The sequence below is a fragment of the Notolabrus celidotus genome, chromosome 14 (assembly GCF_009762535.1).
Source record: "Notolabrus celidotus isolate fNotCel1 chromosome 14, fNotCel1.pri, whole genome shotgun sequence".
Classification (NCBI taxonomy): domain Eukaryota; kingdom Metazoa; phylum Chordata; class Actinopteri; order Labriformes; family Labridae; genus Notolabrus; species Notolabrus celidotus.
This window is the reverse complement of record NC_048285.1, coordinates 24,457,791-24,479,124: the sequence shown is the minus strand read 5'-3', so window position 1 is coordinate 24,479,124 and position 21,334 is coordinate 24,457,791. Positions and strand designations below refer to the sequence as shown.

At 41.3% G+C, this 21,334-nt stretch overlaps 2 protein-coding genes across 19 annotated transcripts in view; one reads left to right on the top strand and one right to left on the bottom strand.

Moving 5' to 3' along the window:
* Positions 1–255: 255 nt before the first annotated feature.
* dusp14 (dual specificity phosphatase 14) lies at positions 256–9,259 on the top strand. Of its 2 annotated transcripts, none has more exons than XM_034701863.1 (2): positions 256–540; positions 6,081–9,259. In XM_034701863.1, the coding sequence occupies exon 2, from the start codon at positions 6,169–6,171 to the stop codon at positions 6,796–6,798; it is 630 nt and encodes a 209-aa protein (XP_034557754.1). In that variant the 5' UTR covers positions 256–540; positions 6,081–6,168; the 3' UTR covers positions 6,799–9,259. The 2 variants fall into 2 exon arrangements, with proteins under 2 accessions (XP_034557754.1, XP_034557755.1); XM_034701864.1 differs by lacking the exon at positions 256–540 and adding an exon at positions 735–942 and having other exon boundaries at positions 6,081–7,581.
* An 8,322-nt stretch (positions 9,260–17,581) lies between these two features.
* synrg (synergin, gamma) overlaps positions 17,582–21,334 on the bottom strand; it is a 43,254-nt gene continuing 39,501 nt past the window's right edge. For 8 of the 17 annotated variants that reach the window (XM_034700656.1, XM_034700652.1, XM_034700651.1 and 5 more), the window contains one exon: positions 17,812–18,601. In XM_034700656.1, coding sequence (XP_034556547.1) covers positions 18,470–18,601 — 132 coding nt within the window. In that variant the 3' untranslated portion in view covers positions 17,812–18,469. Of the gene's footprint in view, positions 18,602–21,334 lie in introns of all 17 variants that reach the window. The other 9 variants (XM_034700647.1, XM_034700653.1, XM_034700654.1 and 6 more) reach the window with 2 other exon arrangements.

Genomic DNA, 21,334 nt, shown 5'->3' with positions numbered 1-21,334 from the left:
TTCGTCCATGCTAGGACTCGAACCAGCGAGCCTTCGGTTCCCAAGCCAAGTCCCTATGGACTGAGCTACTGCCGCCCAAATTAAACTGGGGATCTATAAGCCTGGAATTTCACTGAGTGTCTCTAATATTGTTCCCCTGTACTGTTTTAATCTATTACAATTCCAAAATATATGCACAAGGTTTCCTGTCTCTGTCTGACATGAGTGGTACCTATTTAACATGCTTGTCCTGCCTCCGCCTGTGTGTGGCACTGATCACCCCTCATACTGAGGCAGCGTTGCTCCGTACACGCCGCTCCAGTCAGCGGAGAAGCAGGCGGATACACTGATGGCTCGTATTTCTGTTGACTTTCACATTATGTTGTTGGCTGTTACGGTTTGTCTCCTACCTCCTGGCCTAGCTCCATCCCTCTGGCCGTCTGTGACATCGGACTGACCGAAGGTTAATGCCCGGACTGTGAGAGCAGCACGCCGGATCGGTGCATGCGGTGAAGGCGCGTTAAAAAAAACCTCCATCTCTGCCTGACGGAGAGCCGAGGGGTAAGTTTTAAATCTGATGGAGGCAGTTTGACGGCTGAATGTCACCTTAACATCAGAGAGCTTTAAACCCATCCAAAGACATAATAATGAGTTTTATTCTCAGTTTTCTTTTTTAATTCTATTTCATGATGTAAGATGGGTGAAATTATGAATGTGCGCACCTGCCACGCATGAAAGACGACCTCAGGTGTGTGGAGGACACTGACATCTGGCTGTTTGAACATTTCACACTTTATTGCGGGTTATTTTGGACACCCGAACTTGTAAACGCACGCACATCTACTCGTCCTCGTGCGCGTGCGCAAAGGAGCAGTTCTCGTTCACGGCTCAGTCATACATTTTTAACTTGAAGAGTCATTCACCTAAAAGCTCCACATTTCCACACACTGTGGCACGTGATAGGTACGGCAAGTGTTACACCTTTTTTTCCACTAGTAAACAGACGTTAATATTTGATGTTTGAAACAACAGCATTGTGAACTTGAGTCAGATAAGCCTAGTTTAAGACTTGGTAAAATATTGGTTAAATGTGTATCCAGCTGTGTAGATTCATGGCATTTGATGTATTGGTTAATATCAGAAATGCCTCTAATGATGTTTGTGTGATTAATTGAATATTCAGTTGTGCTGCACATGTAAGCAGAAAATGCAATGCAAATGTCAAATTCCTTCCATAATCTGTCCTCCAGGTCAAAACCTAAATATTCTGCTTTCACACATGAGAAAGAAAAGCAGCAAGGTGCACATGTAACAAGTAAAGTTGAGAAATGTTGCTTTAAAAAGGTTTAAACTATTGATCAGTTTTCAAAAGAGTTGCAAATTAAATTTTAATTGCTGTAAATTTTCTGCTTCATTTGGTATTCATCGCTTTTAGCAGCAGTTATAGATAATGATGAGTCTGCCTCATTAGATTTTGAGCAGGGTGTCATTTCTTTCATTGTTTAAAAGCAGAGTGGATGGATTCAGCCATACTAAGTCCTATAAATGTGTCTTTCTTTGCTTTAATGAGTCGTTTGTCTAAACACAACCAGCCTCTTTGTGTTAAGTGTATCTAAAAGACCAGATAGAAGCATAGGAATAATCTGTAGTCGCACATGCACACTGCTCGTTTCTCACTACATGACACGTGGCGTTCTCTCAGGCTGCACATGTGGGTTTGCAGGTGTAACATAATGTGCCCATGCGAGCAGCTACCATGCTGCGGGAAGGTGCCAAAGCTGAACCCTTTCTTCATGTTGAATTTGACTCTCCCTCCTTTGAACCCTTTGCAGGAGACTTTGAAGGCTTCCCCTGTCTTTGTGGGTTTAAAGCTGCACCCAGGTGTGTTTGGGTAAATTTTAAAAGCTGTGTCCTTCCTCCTCAAAGAGCCATCCTTGTCATTTCTCCCATTTCCTCCTGATTATTATCTGGACTGTCAGCAGCTGCCGAGTCACTTTCATGGATCACTCAGACTGAATAAATTGATTGCCTTTGATTTAGAGGTGATGCTGAGAGCTGTGTGTCTGCTCACACATTTTCCAGACATTTCAGTGAGTTCATTCATCTTACTCTGAGCTGTGAGGGAGCGTCAGTTTGGAGTTTCATGTTCGCCAAGTCCAAGTCCTGGCTTAGATCTGGGTGTCATAGAGGTTTCACCATGAAGTGTCCCGAAGGGGGAGGTTGCTGATGGCTTTCCAATAGCTGGGTAACGTTTCCAATTTGTGTTGGCGGAGGTGGAACCAGACCCCTGAGGAATCCTCTTGCAGATGGAGAGAGTATCGGAGGAGATTTGTGAGGTGAGACCACCTGTTGACAGACCCACCCTGATGATTTAGTGTTGGGCTCATGCAGAATTAATGCAGGGATTGATTTAACTCTGGAGCTTGTGTGTAGTAATAAAGTGTTCATGGTCAGTGCTCCCATTTTTGGCTGAATTTGACTGACAGGAAGCTGCAGCATCCACTCTATCTCCTCACACTACAGTAGATTTTCCTGTGGTGACATCCTCTGCATAATTCCTCCTCCTCTGCTCTTTGCAGCCGCTCTCCTGCCCTCCCCTGCCCGGGGTAAAAATATCCGAGTGGACGGAGCAAATCTCAGCAAAGCCCGGCGCTGTGGTACATCAGAGAGGAGCAGGGATTATTCGGTTCCGTTATCTTCTTCATCTCTGCGTTAATGTGGATGCTGTTGTCTTATACTGTGGTCAGTAGGTTGCCACAGCAACAGAGCGTGTTCTTACCCCAGCTGATGGTACTTATGTGTGTATATATAGCAATGAGGTAATGCATGAAGTCTACGTCCCACTGAAACAGAGAGTCTGCTGTGTGTGGTTCACTTAGTCAGTTTTAGAAAGATTATTTTTGGACTAGTTCAGAATCTGAATCACAGAACAAAGTGATTCACAGAAGTCTCAGTCTGTTCTCATTGATGCAAAAACAGATCAATTGACTTCTTAAGTCAACATTTCAGCAATACCTTAATTTAATTGCAGGTATTCCAATGGGTTGACTTGTTTGTTTTAGTCATGTTTTCTGGGTTTGCATGGAAAGAAATAGCAAATTTGCATTTTGTTCACTCATGTGGGATTTTTTTCAAGCCACAAAATAAAAAATTAACAATAAAAAAAAAAAAAAGTAAAGTTTATTCAAGCATAAGAGATGCTGAGGATGTAAAGCTGTGAAAAACTTGAAGAGAGAGGTTGACATCTTTATTTCAAATCACAAGACGGTACATATTGAAGCTCAAACCTTCAGCAGATGAAAGCAAACAAAGTAAACTGGATTTTTTTTCGTATTTGGATCAAATGCAGGAGTCCAGCCGGGAGTCTAACCAGCAACCTCTGCAATGAGGACTATAGCCTCTTAACATGGGGCCCATGCTTAAACTGCTAGGCCATTGGCGCCTCAAATGCCTCCTTTTTTTTTAAAAGCAACTTTGAATTTTAAAATGATTAGACTCAGAGGTTAGAACCTGTTTCATGCAGGTAGAGGTCATCTCATAGGGAAAATAAAAGATGACAGCTGACATTTTTTATTTGGACCTGCTATGATGTCACATTTGGAGCAGAGGTTCCCAACCTTTTAGATTAGTCATCCCAAAGAAACAAAGTAATATCTACTAAACCTGAGACTGTGTGATCCAAGAGTGATGTTTTTCATTTTAAATCTGGAGCAGGCCGGTTGTTTTCTTTGGAATAGATGGGCCAAAAGTCTACAGCACATTGCCAGCATTTGTTATTGGAGTGGTTAGATGAAAAGTAGAATTCTGCTTCTCCTCCTGTTTTTAGGATTTAGAAAGTCCAGACTGAGATGGGAGTTGTTTCAGAAGCGGTTTTCACGTGAGAGCTCAAGACAAAGTACAAATCATTGGCTGGTATCCGGTGTTGTCCTTTCACACATATGGGCATGGTGAAGAATTGTTTGCATCAACCACATTTTAAATGATTCATTGTGTGGTTGAGGAGGGGGGTGGTGCGAAGAGCTAACAGGAGTAGGAGGACCTTTTGGTAATGATGCCTCATTTTGAATTTATTATATGTATTTGGCTTATCCAGAAAGAACAGTAATGGAAAGCTCAAAACAGGCAGGCAAATAATGCTGTGTCTCCACCAAGTCGGTTTGGTACAATAAACACTGATCAATAGTTCAACTTTTTGATCGCAGCAATGTTCCAAAAGTTCAACCATTTTCAGCTGAGAGGCACTGCCAGCCTGTGATAGGCTGGCAACCTCTGCAGTGTGCCCCGCCTCTCACCCTGTGAAAGCTGGGATAGACTCCAGCCACCCCGTGACCCCAAATGGGAAAAATGGTATGGCTAATGGACGAATGGAGAAGCTGCCAGCACAAAAATAAAACAGGGATAATGGACATCGGTGCTTAGTGGTAGAAAATCTTGCAGTTAAAGTTGCAGTTCAAGCATTGGCAACATTTGCTGACACAGCAGAGCCACTGAAAACAAGGAGGGTTGACTTATTAAGCAGAGAGTTGAGAAAAAAGTGACAAAGCATGTGTCATTGTTGAATAGCTTTACAGGTGAAAAGGGGTTTGCATCTGGCTCCAACAGGTTACTGGTCAAGTTTAGTGTCAGTCTTTGTGCCTTCATTTGTTGATATTGGTTGGTTGGGTTGTGAAGGTCAATTTTAAGAGTAAATCAATATTACTAGCCTGCAGTATGCACATATAATGATGGGCATATTTGTACCTCTGCCTTCCCCAACTTTGAGCTAGATTATTTTAAAAACTGCAAAAAAGTCTAAAAAAAAGAACCCACATTTTTCTCTGGTTCCTAAAGAACACACAGTATTTGGGTCTAAGCAGCCATGTTTCACAAGAAAGGCAGTTGTGAATGTTTTATGTGTTTGATCACAAAGCTGCTACCACTGTCTCATTGTATTGCCAGTCATATAGCTGTATTTAGATTCATGTCTTGTCTCTGATCATTACTATATTAATAAGAAGACTCTCTTCGAGCCTCTAGAGCCTTATCTGTCTCTGCAGCCTCCTCACAGGCCCCAGCAGGTGATCAGGTGTGTTGTTATTTCTGCAGGTTGAATTCCAGTTGAAAGCAGTTGACCCATGTGTCTTGTTAACCAGACTGTAGCAGAAAATGAAAGAAAAAGAGCTGCCGGCCAGACCGGTGCACAGGGTGTGGATGACGCACGACAAGTGCAACAGTGTGTGCAGCAGCGCCCGGAGCTGTGGGCTCTCCGCTGATAACTCAAGTATTAACACAGGAGGCTATTTCCATCACACAGCACTGCCAGAAATTACACATAATGAATCCAGTCCTTTATTGTTCTTCATGATCTGCACTCCTCATCTTACACCAAAAACACGATTAAGGAGGATCATCTCTTTTTTTTTTTGAGAGTGGAATTACATTAATGCATTTCAGAACATTTTGTGCTTAAATGAAGTTTATGATGAACACAGTTGGTTTGATCGTACAGAGCATAATTGTTCTCCATCCTGCAGTTTGGTGCAATCTAAAGCGACAGAACAGCAGCAGAAGATGTAATCTGTATGTGAGGGCTGTGGATGGATGAACATGAGATGAGGTGAGCGTTGGCCTCCAGGGGGTCTGCGCTCACAAGGCAAAGCGAGGCACGTCTCAGTGTGCAGCACGGAGGCCATTCCACCTGAATGTAGGGAAACATACAATAGGGGGGCCTGTTCTCTCTGGCTGAGACACAAACACGGATGTGTCTCTGGATTTATGAAATCCGTCAGAAGAGTAAAATTAGGTTTGCAGATTTGCTGGTCTTTGTTTTTTAAGGAAGGCTGATCTTAAATCGTTTTGTCGGATTTTTTTCAAATGTTTAAAGACTCAGACAGTGAAAAATATTTCCTGGAAACAGCTCTCCCTGCACAGAGTCGGTGTATTTTAACACTTTTGTTTTTGCATCTTTGCAGTACAATGACGTCCAAAGAAAAGGGTATTTTGGCACTCTTGTTTTTGCAAACAGCAGTGATCTTGCTTGTCCTTGTGATGCGTCTGTGTGTTCGTCAGCCCACACTGAAATAGAAAAATGTTTGTAAATGAAATCTTTCTATGTGTTTCAGGAGCTGTCTGCCTGGCCACGCCTAACGACTATGAGTCTTTGCTCTTGAAGATTTCAAAGAAAGAAAATTGTCATCTTGATTTCCAGAGATGGGTTCCCGCAGCCAAGGCTTCTTCCACCACCACCACCACCATCGTAGCTCCATGTTGCCGGCTACGGTGCCAAGGCTGCTGCCTGAGAGTAGCAGCTTGCTGGGGGGCATCGCACAGATCACCCCCAACCTCTATCTCAGCAGGGGAAACGTGGCATCCAACCGCAGCCTGCTGCTGTCCAAAGGCATCACCTGTGTGGTCAACGCCACCATCGAGCTGCCCAACTTCAACTGGCCTCATATGGAGTATGTGAAGGTCCCTCTGGCAGATATGCCCCATTCCCCCATCTCCTTGTACTTCGACAGCGTGGCGGATAAGATCCACAGCGTAGGAAGAAAGCGAGGGGCAGTGCTGGTGCACTGTGCAGCGGGGGTGAGCCGCTCCGCCTCTCTGTGTCTGGCGTACCTCATGAAGTATCACCGTGTGTCTCTGGCAGAGGCCCACGCCTGGGTCAAAGCCCGGCGCCCCGTCATCAGGCCTAACGGTGGCTTCTGGCGCCAGCTCATTGAGTACGAGAGGAAGCTGTTTGGAAGGAACTCTGTAAAGATGGTGCAGACACCGTACGGGGTCATACCTGATGTTTACGACAGGGACCGCAGGAGTCTGGCTCCGTACTGGGGCCTGTGAGGGGCTAACTGTCCACAGCAAGGATCGCAACGTTGAGAGTAGCCCTCTTGCTGCTCTGGACTGCAGGTTCCTGCGTGCTCAGAAGTGGCAAAGTGTGAGTGTACATGTGTGTGAAGCTTATTTAATGGTGTGTTTGGACAGAGGGAGTCATTGGAAACACTGGGTGTTAATGTGAAAGTTGTTCGTTTAAACAGTTGCCTCCATTTAGCATTTGAGTGGGAGCAAGGCAACATAAAGCCCAGAATCCTTCGGACCAAAGGATCCATCAGACCGCTATGATGTCAGACACCAAAAAAGATTGTGGAGGTCGCTGCTGTCTATTTCCTGGTCTGTCTTCAGTTTCCAGCGCTCTGTGAAGGTGTCAGCTGTGAGACTCTGCAGCTCTGACAGAGATGTGACTGAAATCCTTTTCCTGACGTAGTGTCATGTGGTGGTTTTGTGCAAGTTTTGAAGTAGTCTTTAGTGTGAAGGGCAGCAGCATGCTCTCGATTTATGGTAGCATTTAAGATAAGTGTACAGTAAAAATATATCAAACAAAATATTTTAATTGAATGTACTGATAGTGGCAAAAAATGTATGAGACAGTTCAACTGTAAAGGTGTTAGTATATCGATCTTTTTAAAGGTGAAAATCTAGAAGATGTAAGCAGCAAGTCAAGGTGAAAGTTCCTGTGTACCACAGGGTTGACTGTTCCATCCTGTGACCACACTATGTTATTGTAGTGATATTTAATGCTCTATTAAACTAATATCTGCTGGCTCGTGGAAACTGGTAGCTCTAATATCCAAGCTTGGAAGAATATTCTTGACCCCCTTGTGTCCACACAGGAAATCGGCAAAGGATCCAGCTAGTACAGAACACGGGTTTGGTTCCTGTTTGTAGCCCCGCCCACTGAGTGATGTCATACAGGATAAATTCCCTTTGCGGTCGTCGACTACTTCAAATTTCCTATTTGTGCTGAACACATTTTAAAAGCTCTCTTTAGCACTGAATCATCGCAGGGTTGAGTCCCCTCAGGGTGAGACAAGACCCGGAATCTTGTCTCACCCTGAGGGGACTCTTTTAGGCATCACTACCCTCAGATTCAACGACTGGTAGATCTTCCTTGGCAACAGTAATCCTATCAGCTACCTGCAGGTTAAATTAACATTAAATTCAACATTTTCATATTTGGTCTATGGTTTCATCTTCTTCTAAACAGTATCCTGCATTACTGTTAGTGATCACATTTAACGTAACAGCTTCATCCAAGCTTAAAGGTTTAATGGTTCTCTACCTGAAATATGTGTGTCCCTGGCATGCCTACAAACCCCCCGAAAATGAAAAAAATCCATTCTGCCCCTGTTCTGATTTCTCCATTTTTCTGTAAATGTGTGCTGAAACGAGCCGTTTCAGTTTTCAGTGTTTTTCATACGTCACAACGACATCTGGTCTGTAACGGAAGTCAGAGCTCGGAGCTTGTTCAGACCATAGACTATAAAGTACAACTCAACTCCTCCTCCGTTTTTCATTACCTGCACAAATGTGTGCTAACAAGGAGCTTAGGAGGGAGGCATGCTAGTTATAGGCTGTCTTAATAAACACAAAGGTCGGTTTTACTCCCCAGGTCTGCAGATTTGAAGATCTAGTGGAGGATTTTAATTTTTCATGGAAAAGTGCTAGCGCTAGTTAGCATAGCCACATAGCTACATGTTCATAGCTGTGTACCAAGACACAGGTCGAAATACTGACAAATAAAACAACAAGAAACACTAAATCTGTGACCAATCGTTCAGAAAGGTCCTGCTGCAGGTGCTTCTCCGTCAGGATCAGATTCGGGATAAAATTCAGAGGGTTGAAGTAACGAGGGTCTGTGAGCAGCATTGTATATTCAGCCAACATGTAAACATTAGATCAATGTGCTGGACAGCCAGGCCACATCCACTTCCTGAGGGGGCGTGGTCAGAGAGCTCATTCTCATTTAAAGGCACAGACACAGAAAACAGACTGTTCTAAGCAGGGCTGAAAAAGAGGGTTTTTCAGGCATGCCAAAATCTGATTTCAAAGTGTTTTTTTGAGCATAAACTTTGAAGACATGTTTTGGGGACCTCTTAGACCAATATGTTTTGATGAAAAAGAGCATAATATGTCACCTTTAGGTCATGACATTTTCTGTTGGTATTCTTAACAGATGCAGAAAATAGCAGCGCCAGTATAAGGACGTCTGTACTGTAGCTTTTCTGTTGCTGTTTCCTTTTCACTCAGTCAGCCTTGTAACACAGCCAAAGCCCCTACCCTGTTGATGTTTGTTGTTGCGTTGTGTCTGTTTTCCTCAATTTGGTTGATGACTCTTTTACTGAGTACCTTCTTTGTTTGAACATCCTTCACATCTCTGTCTTTAATTGAGTAGTGACTGTCAACCATTAATCACTAATCAAACGTTTTGTGTTCCCCAAATAAATTAAAGGTAATATTAAAGATATCATCAGTGTTGTTTAGCCTCCTGATTTAAAATGGTAATGAAAAAAAGGGTTTCACTATAATTTTACCAACTTACAATGCTAATGGAAAATAGCATTTTTGCTTTTTTGCTAACAGGACTGTGTTGGAACCATAGACTTTAAAAATGTGAACGTAGCATCGGTGACGTCACCTCCTAGCCAATAGCCGTGTGCTCCCGTCCGGGAGTCAAGTCAGTCATGTCCTTATTTGGGCAAAAACTATTAGTCTTAATGTCTTTTAAACCATTGCATTTGAAAAAAATTCACCACCGTACAGTGTGGGCTGAAAGAGAAATTAGCTATGTGGAGCCAAGCCGTTTTTTGAACCAGGCCGTAAACATGTTTATTAATGCTGCAAAGATCGCCTTTTTTGAATGGGTGTGTATGTGGTTTCCGGTGTTTCTGCAGCTTCAAGGGGATTCTCGATGAATTGCAGTTTATAACACTTCCGCATGATCTTCATAGTTTGCGACCGGAGGTTGCAGCTTGGTCGGAACTCCTTACCATGGTTTGCTTGTCTCTGCAGCGTCGTTCATGCTATTTTTAGTTACATAGTAAATAATTTTTATTTCAAAAAGAATTCCGGACCACAAACTGTTATCTCTTTCTATAAAGTATATCCTGCCCCAAAATACACATCACAAAAAGCCCAAAAGGAGCTAATTACCATCACTCCTTGTGTTCAAGTTTGAATAAAAAAGCACAGCTTAACATTTTTTTTACCACTCTTACTTGTACATTTTTCTGTCAGAGAGAAAACTTCTCTGAATCTTTTTTCTCACTGAGGCGTCCCAGCAATGTTTTCACATGAACAGCCTGCAGCGTCTGCTTCTCAAAAGGCCTCTTTATGTTCATTCTGCACAGACATTTCCCCCCGAGGGATGTCTTCAAGATGTCAAAGAGGCATTCTGTCATTCATTTTCATTTGCTGTGACTACAGAGCAGGCAGGCAGATATTGATGAGCGTTATTCGTCTTGTGCCCACACTTCAGAGGGACCTCCGGAGTGCTCTCGCAATGAATTCCATTACGCAGAGAGAGACGAGTCCCCGTCTGATGACAGGTCGACCAATGCCGACATGCAGAAGTGATGGGTCTAAATTATACACTGCAAACACTATTTTCTAAGAGCAAAAAGGAGGAAATTCATCTTTTCTCTCTCCGGCCCCCGCCCCTGACTTTGCTCTGTTAATGTGAGTATATGCCTGACATTTCCAGGGAACAGTCAAGCACTAAAAGTAAACATATCCTTCACCAGCAGCAGGATAATATCTTTTATCCTTAAAGCAGTAAGCAGGAACATATGCATCATCCTGAGCATCAGGGGAAGCCAGAGCTCCTTATCTACTGTACAAGCCAAGCAGAACAATCAATGCTGATGAAGTTTGAGGAGATGAAAATCAGACGGCAGCAGCTCAACAGGATGCATCGGACACAGGTGAGATGCAACACACTGGTGGTTAGTCAATTCATGTAAAGTTGTTGTTAGAACTAAGTGAAAAGGCTTCCCAGATTTGTCAGATGACATTTCTCAACCACAGAAATTAAAAGGAAATGCAGCTTACACATTAAAAACTTCACTTAACTCTTATCTTTGCAACATTGCTCAAATGATGGCAACGTCATTAGTTATACCATCTTATTCTCATGTAATGTCTCAGCATTATTAGATTGATTTCCATTTAACTCTATACAGACATTCACGATGCCTACAAGATGAAGGGACCTAAGGCTATCTGCAGACTGTTCCTCTTGTGCCACTGTGATTTGAATCTCAAATACTAGAAGCTGTATAGCTTTGAAGTTAAAAGGTGCTATAGAATGAAATCACATTTTCCATGCCTTTACATAGAGTATCTCACAAAAGTGAGTACACCCCTCACATTTCTGCAAATATTTAATTATATCTTTTCATGGGGCAACACTGAAGAAATGACACTTTGATACAATGTGAAGTAGTCAGTATACAGCTTGTATAACAGTGTAAATTTACTGTCTCCTCAAAACAACTCAACACACAGCCATGTCTAAACCACCAGCAACAAAAGTGAGTACACCCCTAAGTGAAAATTTCCAAATTGGGCCCAAAGTGTAAATATTTTGTGTGGCCACCATTATTTCCAGAACTGCCTTAACCCTCTTGGGCATGGAGTTCACCAGAGCTTCACAGGTTGCCACTGGAATCCTCTTCCACTCCTCCATGACGACATCATGGAGCTGATGGATGTAAGAGACCTTGCGCTCCTCCACCTTCCGTTTGAGGATGCCCCACAGATGCTCAATAGGGTTTAGTTCTGGAGACATGCTTGGCCACTCCATCACCTTTACCCTCAGTCTCTTTAGCAAGGCAGTGGCCGTCTTGGAGGTGTGTTTGGGGTTGTTATCATGTTGGAGTACTGCCCTGTGGCCCAGTTTCTGAAGAGAGGGGATCATGCTCTGCTTCAGTATGTCACGGTACATGTTGGCATTCATGGTTCCCTCAATGAACTGTAGCTCCCCAGTCCTGGCAGCACTCATGCAGACCCAGACCATGACACTCCCACCACCATGCTTGACTGTAGGCAAGACGCACTTGTCTTTGTACTCCTCACCTAATTGCCACCAAACACACTTGACATCATCTGAACAAAATAAGTTTATTTTGGTCTCATCAGACCACAAGACATGGTTCCAGTAATCCATGTCCTTAGTCTGCTGTCTTTAGCAAACTGTTTGTGGGCTTTCTTGTGCATCATCTTTAGAAGAAATGTGAGGGGTGTACTCAATGTTGTGAGATACTGTACGTACTTTAGTCGTCATCCAGCCTAAAAACTCTGAGAATCAGGACGCTAAAGAGCCTCTGCATCAATTCTGTCGCCCACCAAAGACTTTTAATTATCAATCATTTTCATCATATAGTTTGAAAAGTTAATGTTTTCACATATTTTTTTTTCCATCATAGGTTTAAAAGGATGTTTGAATTTTTTTTAAACTCAATATCTTGACATGTAATTGTTTTGTACACTGATATGACAGAACATTTACATAAAACAAAGGGATTTTGGATTTAATCGGTTAACGTCCTTCCTATAACGTGTTTAATTTCACCACACACAGCCAGCAAACATGAACATCTGTTGTAGCTGCGATGATTTTCTGATTCATGGCCTCTCTGGACCTCAAATTATGCAGCCTTTAATAATTCACTCTAATCAGCATGAGCTACAGCTCCGTATCAATACATGTAAATGTTGAATTTCCATTTTTAACAAAGCCATACGCTCAAGGTCTGTCATTAATAAAAACATGCTGCTTTCACTGCTGCTTCAATTTCAGGCTCGCTGCCCTCATTATAGTTGTAATTTGACAGCCTGGTTTAGCCACACACTAACACACTCTTCAGCTGTTGGATGTGATTCAAAATATGCATCAGCTGCAAACACATCGCAGCATGGAGGATATTTGTTTAAGTCTCAGAGGACAGATTTGAATGATTTCGGTGCTTCTTGTCCTGGTTATCAAAATGTGACATTGAAGTAGTAAAAAGTATCCACATCTGAGCGTGAAAAAGTCTGAAGAGCAACAGGAGACCTTGGCTTTAGTGAAACAAGTCATCCTTCCTCAGTGAGCAGCTGGATGAGTGTGTCGTCTCTGGGGTGTGACAGTGACTCATCCGTCCGTTGCCTTTAAAGCTTCAACTCTCTGAGCTGATTGATGGAGCAGACTATGAGCCAGAGAATGTGAGCCACTGAGCTGCATTCAATTTGGACAGAAGATTTCAACCGTAGGAGTGACTCACAGTCGAGTCTGTGTCATTAATGATGAAACTCCAGTGCCATAAATGTACAAAAAGTGTTGGCCGGTTGTGTTTAGTTTAGTTAATCAGGTTAAGATGACCGAGAGAACTAGTGGTAATAAATAACTAAGTTGATATCCTTCAGTTTTCTAATGAGCGCAAAAACTCATAATACAACTAAAACCATCAAAGAGTTTGTTCTGAAGTAGTTCATGGACCTGAAAGTGAAGCCAAAAAAAATTAGAGCGCCTCCTTGTGGCTGGTTGCATTACAGGTTATACAGCCCATAGACATATAAAGAGTAGATGCCACATTGGCTGCTGGGGCGCAAGAAATACGGCCGCCATCTTGGTCCGGTCATTCTACCCATGATCCTAAACTGAAGCAGCAGAGACTTCAAGATGCTAGAGCACTGTGCGCCAAAATACCTATCATACATCACATATATCACCTATCAGAATACTCTATTACTGTTAAGCCCACAATGAATATTAAAATACGCCGAACCATATGTCCTGTACATGTATGACATTTACAGAAAAAACGAACTGCATGAAAATCAGTTTAGTATTCAGCAAGTTATGATTGATTAAACGCGCTGACACTTAATTGCGCCCGCCAAACAGATTACACTGAGTGGAGTGGGTGAACGGACCAAGATGGCGGCCCCACGGCTCGTCAGCGCCAATAGGTAGTAGCGGTCGATGCGGCATCTACTCTTTATATTTCTATGATACAGCCTGCCTCCCCCATTATAACAGATGGAACATGGGTCAAACAAAAAACATTAAATACACGTCTAATACATTTTTCTCAAACATGCTTTCAGTCATACCCATAGGAAAATAAATTTAGAGAGAAGATCTCGAAAGTGTTTCATTTATGTATCCTAGACAACAATGGGATCTGTTTGAAAGTAAAATGAGACTATAGCTTATGTCTCCTGTTTCTCATTCTTGCCTCCAGAAAAAAGTTGCAAAAAGTCTCAGCTTAGTCTCCCTTTCAGATCAAAAGGAGATCTCTTCAAAATCTGAAATGATTCTCAGATATTTCTCAAGGGTTGTGACTCTTTTTGAGCTCAGGTGGAGAAATCAGGGAGTTTTTGTCAGACTCAGTTTTTGTGTCTCAAGTTGAGCTCAGATGGAACAAAGAAAGACTGATCTCATCTTTTCATGAACATTTATAGTGCCCTGCAAAATTAAGATTTCTATGTAATTGTCCACAAACTTACAATTCTCATTATAACATTTGAAACACTTGCAAGATCAGCTATTTAGATGTGAAATGATCTCTTCTTTGACTTCACAATATGGTCATTCCTTTACAAGTCTGTTTGGAACAAAACAACTTCACAAAGATTTAGTGTATTTGAGAGAAATTGCAAAAGATGGAGATTTCATACCAGGTATGACAGACGATTTATTTAAAATATGAGCAGCAAAAGGGATGAACAGATTTAGCCAGATTATTACAATTAAAGGGGTGGATTCTTTTAGGCGCTGGTGGCCTAGCGGTCTCAGCACCCCACATACAGAGGCTACAGTCCTCGTCGCAGGGGTGCCAGTTCGATTCTAGGCCGGTTGACCATTTCCTGCATGTCTTCCCCTTCAATTTTGTCACCGGAGACTTAGAAGAGAAAGCCATGAGCAGTAAAATTTTCCTCTGGGTAGAACTCGATTCTTATCATACTGATTCATGTCAAAGTGTAGTAGTAGTAGATGAAACCATTTAAATGTGTTATTTCTGCTTGAGAAACGATTCAAACATTCATTTTCATAATCCACATTTTCTATTTGACTTTCATTGAAAAAATCATTTTAGTTAAAACTCTGCACATAAGGGAGAAAAAAGAAAAAAGCCAATAAACAAGACGCAGTGATGTGTTACTAATCATGGATAGTCAAAGAAACTTTCATGCCTTTCTGCCTGATTTCCTTTCCTATTATCATAATTTGATCACGCAAACTCTTAAAACAGCAGCTTCTGCTTTCTAAAATTAGATTTTTGTAGCCTCTGTAGATAAACCAAAATGTTTTAGAAGAGAGTGAAGCAGGAAGAAGATTCTCTGACACAGGTGAATGCAATCAGTTGAACTTATCCTGAAGAAGCAGCTGTTTTTTCTTTTAATCAATAATATGATTTACAATGGCCGTGAAATACCAAAGGGCAGCAGTCAATACAGTATCACTTCAATCTGGCTCCTCTCCCAGAGTGATCATTTCAGTGCGGCACTGCAGACAATAGGCGTGGAGATGACAGGCAAAGGAAAGAGAGAGACGCTCTGCATTTCAAATTACACAGCCTAAATCAGTAATTGATTTCCGTGCTTGTAATTTTCTGTAATCCCGGTGTTCACTGTGAGAGGAGAGAAATTCATTTTCTGCAGGAAATAAATTAAGGAACGCGGAGCGATAAAATGGATGTTGGAGAACACACCTGAACAAAAGTGCAGGAATGATAATGAGACTGGTTTCACAGAGCCTCCAGACATCTCATTTGATTGGCTGAAGCGATGGCCCTGCAGGCTGTTGAAGGAGAATTTATTCCATTTTGTCACAAAGTGATGGAGATGAGGCCTCTCTGGCCGCAGAGAAAGTACATTATTGAGTGAAATGACAGAGCGGGAATGTGCTGCAACATTCATGCATTTATAAGAGGAAGCTTTGTGGAAAAGCAGGAAGAATAAAATCAAAAGCTGCGTGAATTTAATGATCATCTCGTTTTATAGGAGCAGACTGAAGCTAAAAACAAACAACAAAACTTCTTACAAAAACAAGGAAGTGTGCTGATCTATAAGATTTTACGTGACTGAAAGAGTAAGAGAGTGTTTAAAAAATAATAGCTGAAAAGATTTTAATAGTTATTTTAGGGAACTACTTTAATTGGCGCCATAGTTGCACTGCGATGTGCAATGCTCATGATGGATTAAGGTGGGGTCAGACTGAGTCTTACCCTGTCCTAAAGTTGGTTCTCTGTTCATAATTTGACATAGAGTGGTCTAGACCTCCTATGTTTGTAAAAGCATCTTGAGATAATGTTTGTTGTGATTTGAGGCTGTACAAATAAAGATTGATTGATTGATTGACTGATTGATAGTTAAGAGCAGCCAGAAGCTAGTTAGCTAAACTCAGGACAGAAAACAATGTCTCATCTTATTATAACACATTTAATATTTTTTTTAATCCACTAAAAAACAGTGATAAACTACAGCTCTCTCATTATAACTTTGTAACTGTGGATATTGTCTCTTAAAATTACAACGCTACCCCTCTCCTCCCTGCTGTCATAACCCCGCCCACTAAAGATCGTTGTGCGCGTTCTATGAGGAAGAAGTGGCTTCCCAGCCAATCAGGGCAACACAGTGGGGTCTCCACTCGACCAATCAGGACAGAGGGTTGGGGAGTAGCTCTGATTGGTCCGTGATAGCGGGAACGAGGGGAATAATATTGCTTGATACAAAGGTATTGGAAAAACACAGAGATTTTGCCATAATCTCAAATTACTTCACTTACAATTGAGTACCAATTGGTAGAAGTCACTTATTATGACCTTTTCTCCAAACCCAGCAGAAAAAAAGTACAGTTTTTTACACCATTCCTACCAACAGCAGCTTTAAGATAAACATGCTGTCCTGTTAATGTGGTTAAACATGACGTGAGAAAGATATTGGAGCATAATTTTCAGTTTTCAATCCTTTGAAACAGAGAAAAAGAATGAATTGGGTTTTGTTTGTCACGCTCACTAACCAGCCTTTATCAGCTGAAGTGCAGTTCTCATAGCTTTTATTTGTTTTCTTGTTCTTGGGTTTTTGTTAGCTAATACCTTGTCTACAATTTGATATGGTTAGATTAAAACATCAGTCTCTTACCTTTCAAATGAACACTTAATGCTTTAAGCTAGCAGACATCCTCATCCTGTTATAGTAAGAGTTAAATGTTGTCCTGTTGTGTCTGCATGTGTCTTCTTTAACATTCCCTCATTGCTGCTTCCTGATTGTCTTGCTCCATGTATTTTATGTCCATGAACACTTTCTCAAAGACTGTCATATCATGTCCTTATGTGGCTTTTAGCCATTTTTAATCGTATGGTGCTATTTGTACTTTTCTTTTCTATTTTTTTTGTTTGTTTGTTTGTGTTTTGGTTTCTCCTCTACCTCCTTATTCTGATCTTATTTTACCCTATTTTATCTTTGTTTAATCTTGATCTTTTAGGGAGCCTTTTTAACATCTGGCAAGGGACTACGGATGTAAACTAGCCTTCTGGCTAACTCTGGCATATTTACAGAAGTGTTAATTAATATGCATGGTCCTTTTAAATAACAAATAAATAAATCAGTATTACAACCCTGTACACACTGATTAACCAGTCACTGAGATATAATTAAGAAAGCCTTCTGCCTATTCTAGTAGAGGATTTATTGTACTCTAACTAATAACACTGTTTAAATACGTCTGTGCATGTGAGTACTCTTTTGACAGACTAAAAGAAACTGACCTGAAAGTAAGACCAATATGCAATGACACTTTAAATAAGATGTATGCATATTTATTTACATCACATTCACATTACAGTTGGTCATTATGACAATGCTACAGCATGAAACTGTAACATACAAAAAGTGCTGCTGCAATTGTAGTTCAGAAATCACAGTCAACTTCTTCTGGACCTTCAGCTCTAGTTGAACACAACACAGACAGAAAAACAAAACTGTTTACATGTTTCCCTTAAAGTCCCACACATCACAACCTTTTCTTCCCCCAATAAAATACACAATTTAAATACCCAAAGAGATGCAGAAATCCTGACAACAGTGCAAAAAAACAATCAAAGCAGTTAACACAATTCATAAAATGTAGACACCTGCCTAGTTTATAAGATATGAAAGTTAAGATATTAAACAAGAGCAGCCGCAGAGTTTTTTTCTAACAGACCGGACCAAAGAATGTAATTCAAGTACAGTAATAGGCTTTTGATTCAACAGCTCCGGTTCAGTGGGAACAAACAGGATAATGGATAAAATTCCTCCCAAACAGATGGAAATGCAACAAGTGATATTAAAATTTGAGGTTTATAGACTTCTGCTAATATTGTCAGTGATACTGCACACATTATATGATAAATATAAGCCACTTCCTATACTTTTTTTTATTAATATAGACTATTTCTTCATGTAAAAGGAGAATTATTTGTTGATTAATGTGAACCAGAGTCCAGATCTGGACATGAGCAAAGCATGAGTGGCAGTTCAGTGAGAAAAATTGTGAACAAAATGAGAAGAATGTGAATAACAAGAAATAAATACAGCGGGATCCAGTGTTTTTAATATCCTTTCTTCGCTCACAGTCCAAGGTGAGAGCCTGTGCAGTGTGATGGTGTTGTTAGTCCACCTATCTGATGTTGATTAGCTATAACCCTGTTCAGAGCAGGTCGGGCAGTATGAGGCCAGGGGGTTTGGGCTCCACGCAGTTTATCCAGAAATTGGCACAGCTGGCATGGTACTGATGGCCTCCATACAGCAGCTTGAAGTTGTCAGTCTCCGAGTTGAACGCCTGTCAGAGCACAAAGGTACAATATTATGAAGGTGAAATGCAGAGACGTCAAACCTATCTGTGCACACAGGAGGAAGAGACAGAGATTTGCAGGAAGAAAATCAATTAAAGATGATCCTATCCTTTTTTTTTTATCACCAACGCATGATTGTGATTGATCATTTTAAGCATTTGCACCACCATACAGTTAAAGTATAAAAAGCGGCCTCAGTTTTTATTTAGAGAATCTATTTAACAGCAGCTCTGTGCCGCATAGCTCAGCTGTTGTGGACGTGACCCTGCTGTGTGTTGAAACCAAGTCATGGATGGGAAAATCAGCCTGTGGCAAGAAAAACGAATTTCAATAGGAGTTTGCATGCGTACAATACCTGCGCGGGAAGACTTTGAACCGTCTTGTTTATTTAAATTGTCCTGCATAAAACTATCTGAATTTGTATGCAGGGAAATGATGTTGACAGAAATCTTCCACTGCTTATGAATACTACACAACCTTAAATAAATAGGTAGAACTGAATATCTCTTTTTACATACAGATGCATGAGTGAACATATTGATCACATCTCAGTCTAAATTATTGATTCTACATACATCGAAATAATGTTTCACAGTGAAAGCTGTTGCATTTGAATTCAAAGCACAGCGGTTCAACTCACTGTGATACATCCAAGCTCTTAATGAGACCCATGAATGCCGAGCAGTCTCTGTTGTATTTCTGTGACTGTGGTGTAATAAATAAACATACACCACACAACACTGAGGTAAATACAAAGAGGCACAAGATGTAATAAATATGCATCTCTTTACAACTATGTGTATACACTCAAGATCCAGCTGAAGTGTGTGAGAGTTAACTTACAGCTGATCATGCAACTGCATTGTGCAGATTTCTATTCAAGGTCCAACATAAAGAAAAACATGTCTTTCATTTTCTGTACATATAAACTTTGGTCATGCTCCAGCTTAGTAACTCTGACAATGTGGGAGCCGGAAAGCCTCTTTATTATTTCTGCAGCCCCCCTACTGGGAAAACTCAGCTTCTACATGGTCATTTGAATTAGCTCCTGTGGTGATGTTACCACAAGAATGGGGATCACTACAGTCTAAACCTGGGGCCGAGAGAATTACAATGCATAGGCATGCATGCAAAACAGCTCCCACTCCCACCTCTATTACACTTCCTCCTACACTGCTGGGATTTCGTGTCAGTGTTGCAGAGTCAAGATGTCAAAGGTTAGAGCCCGGCATGCAAACTGCTGTTGGATGTAAAATCAACACAAAAGTCTGTATTCTGATCCAGTGCCAGAGGACCAAAGAAAACATGCCGGCTACCGATGGTACTAACATGTTAGTTTGTGCTGACAGCTGGGTTCAGTACAAAGCTGGGTTTGATTCAACACTGACCCTCATTCACCAACAGTTCGCGACCCGACAACAGCAGATGTGACACTGGTAAGTGCTGCCGCTTCTTGATAATATTTACAGTTTACACCCAGAAACATTTGGCCTGGGTGCTAGTGCAGGTTCTTCTGGAGCGCTCGCCACTTTTGATTTGGTGTTTTTCCGCCTCTGCATCCATCTGCACCGGTCTGCTCCCTCTCTCCTCAGACAACACTCAGGCAGCTTAATCTTTAAAACATTTAAAGACATCTTATTATATGAGTCCTTATCACTTCTTCTTCTTGGGAAGTCTATCATTAAATAGGCATCGGCAAGAGGTTTGTCTCATGCAGGTATTGTCGAAGTCCCTGTGCATGGTCACATCTGCATTTATGGTAAGTGTGGGAAAGAAGGTCAAAAAATATAGACAGAAAAAAAAATTGGCCCCTCAAAAAATAGCAGACTGGGATGCTGGTGTCCTAGCAGTCTAAGTGCCCTACGTACAGAGGCTGCAGTCCTCGTCCCAGGGGTTCGCCGGTTCGATTCCCGGCCGGTCGACCATTTCCTGCATGTCTTCCCCCACTCTCTACACCCCATATTTCCTGCCTCTCTTCATCTGTCCTATAAAATAAAGGCAAAAAGGCCCAAAAATATAACTTAAAAAAATAAATAGCAGACTAACACGGGAGTAAAAAAGGAAGGATTCCTGGGAAGATTTTGATGTTGTCTTATGTACAGACATCTAATCCATCCTTTCAGATTAACAGGTGTTAACAGGGTGCATCTATTTTGCCTCCTATCTGTCAAAGTTTCTTAATTCCCTTGCAAATTTTGTCTCAAAGTTAACGTAAGAATAAGTGAAATATCACCTCTGTGTTTATTTTTTTATTCAATAATAATAATAATAATACCTAAGTTTTATATAGCGCTTTTAAATAACTCAAAGACGCTTTACAAGAGAGACAATAAATAAATAAATACAAATAAAGACATACAAGACAAGCAGACGACAAGGGAAGAGGTGGAAAATTAATGTGAGGGGAATGCCTGTTTGAAAAGGTAAGTTTTTAACTGTTTCTTAAATGAATGAAGTGAGTCAGAAGCACGGATGTGTGGGGGGAGAGAGTTCCAGAGGGTGGGGGCGGCTAAAGTCAGAGTTTGAAAATATTCAACATCTTGTTTTTAAACTAGCTTAATACTGTTTCCATCATTGTTAACTCTCTGTGGCAGCAGAGATGAAACTTTGCTCCTAACCTGAAATGTTGTTCGACTAAACACTCCCACGTGTTGCATGGTGTGACCCCCACTTGAGTACTGCTAACGCACATTTTCACTGGATCCAGCTGTACCGATCAG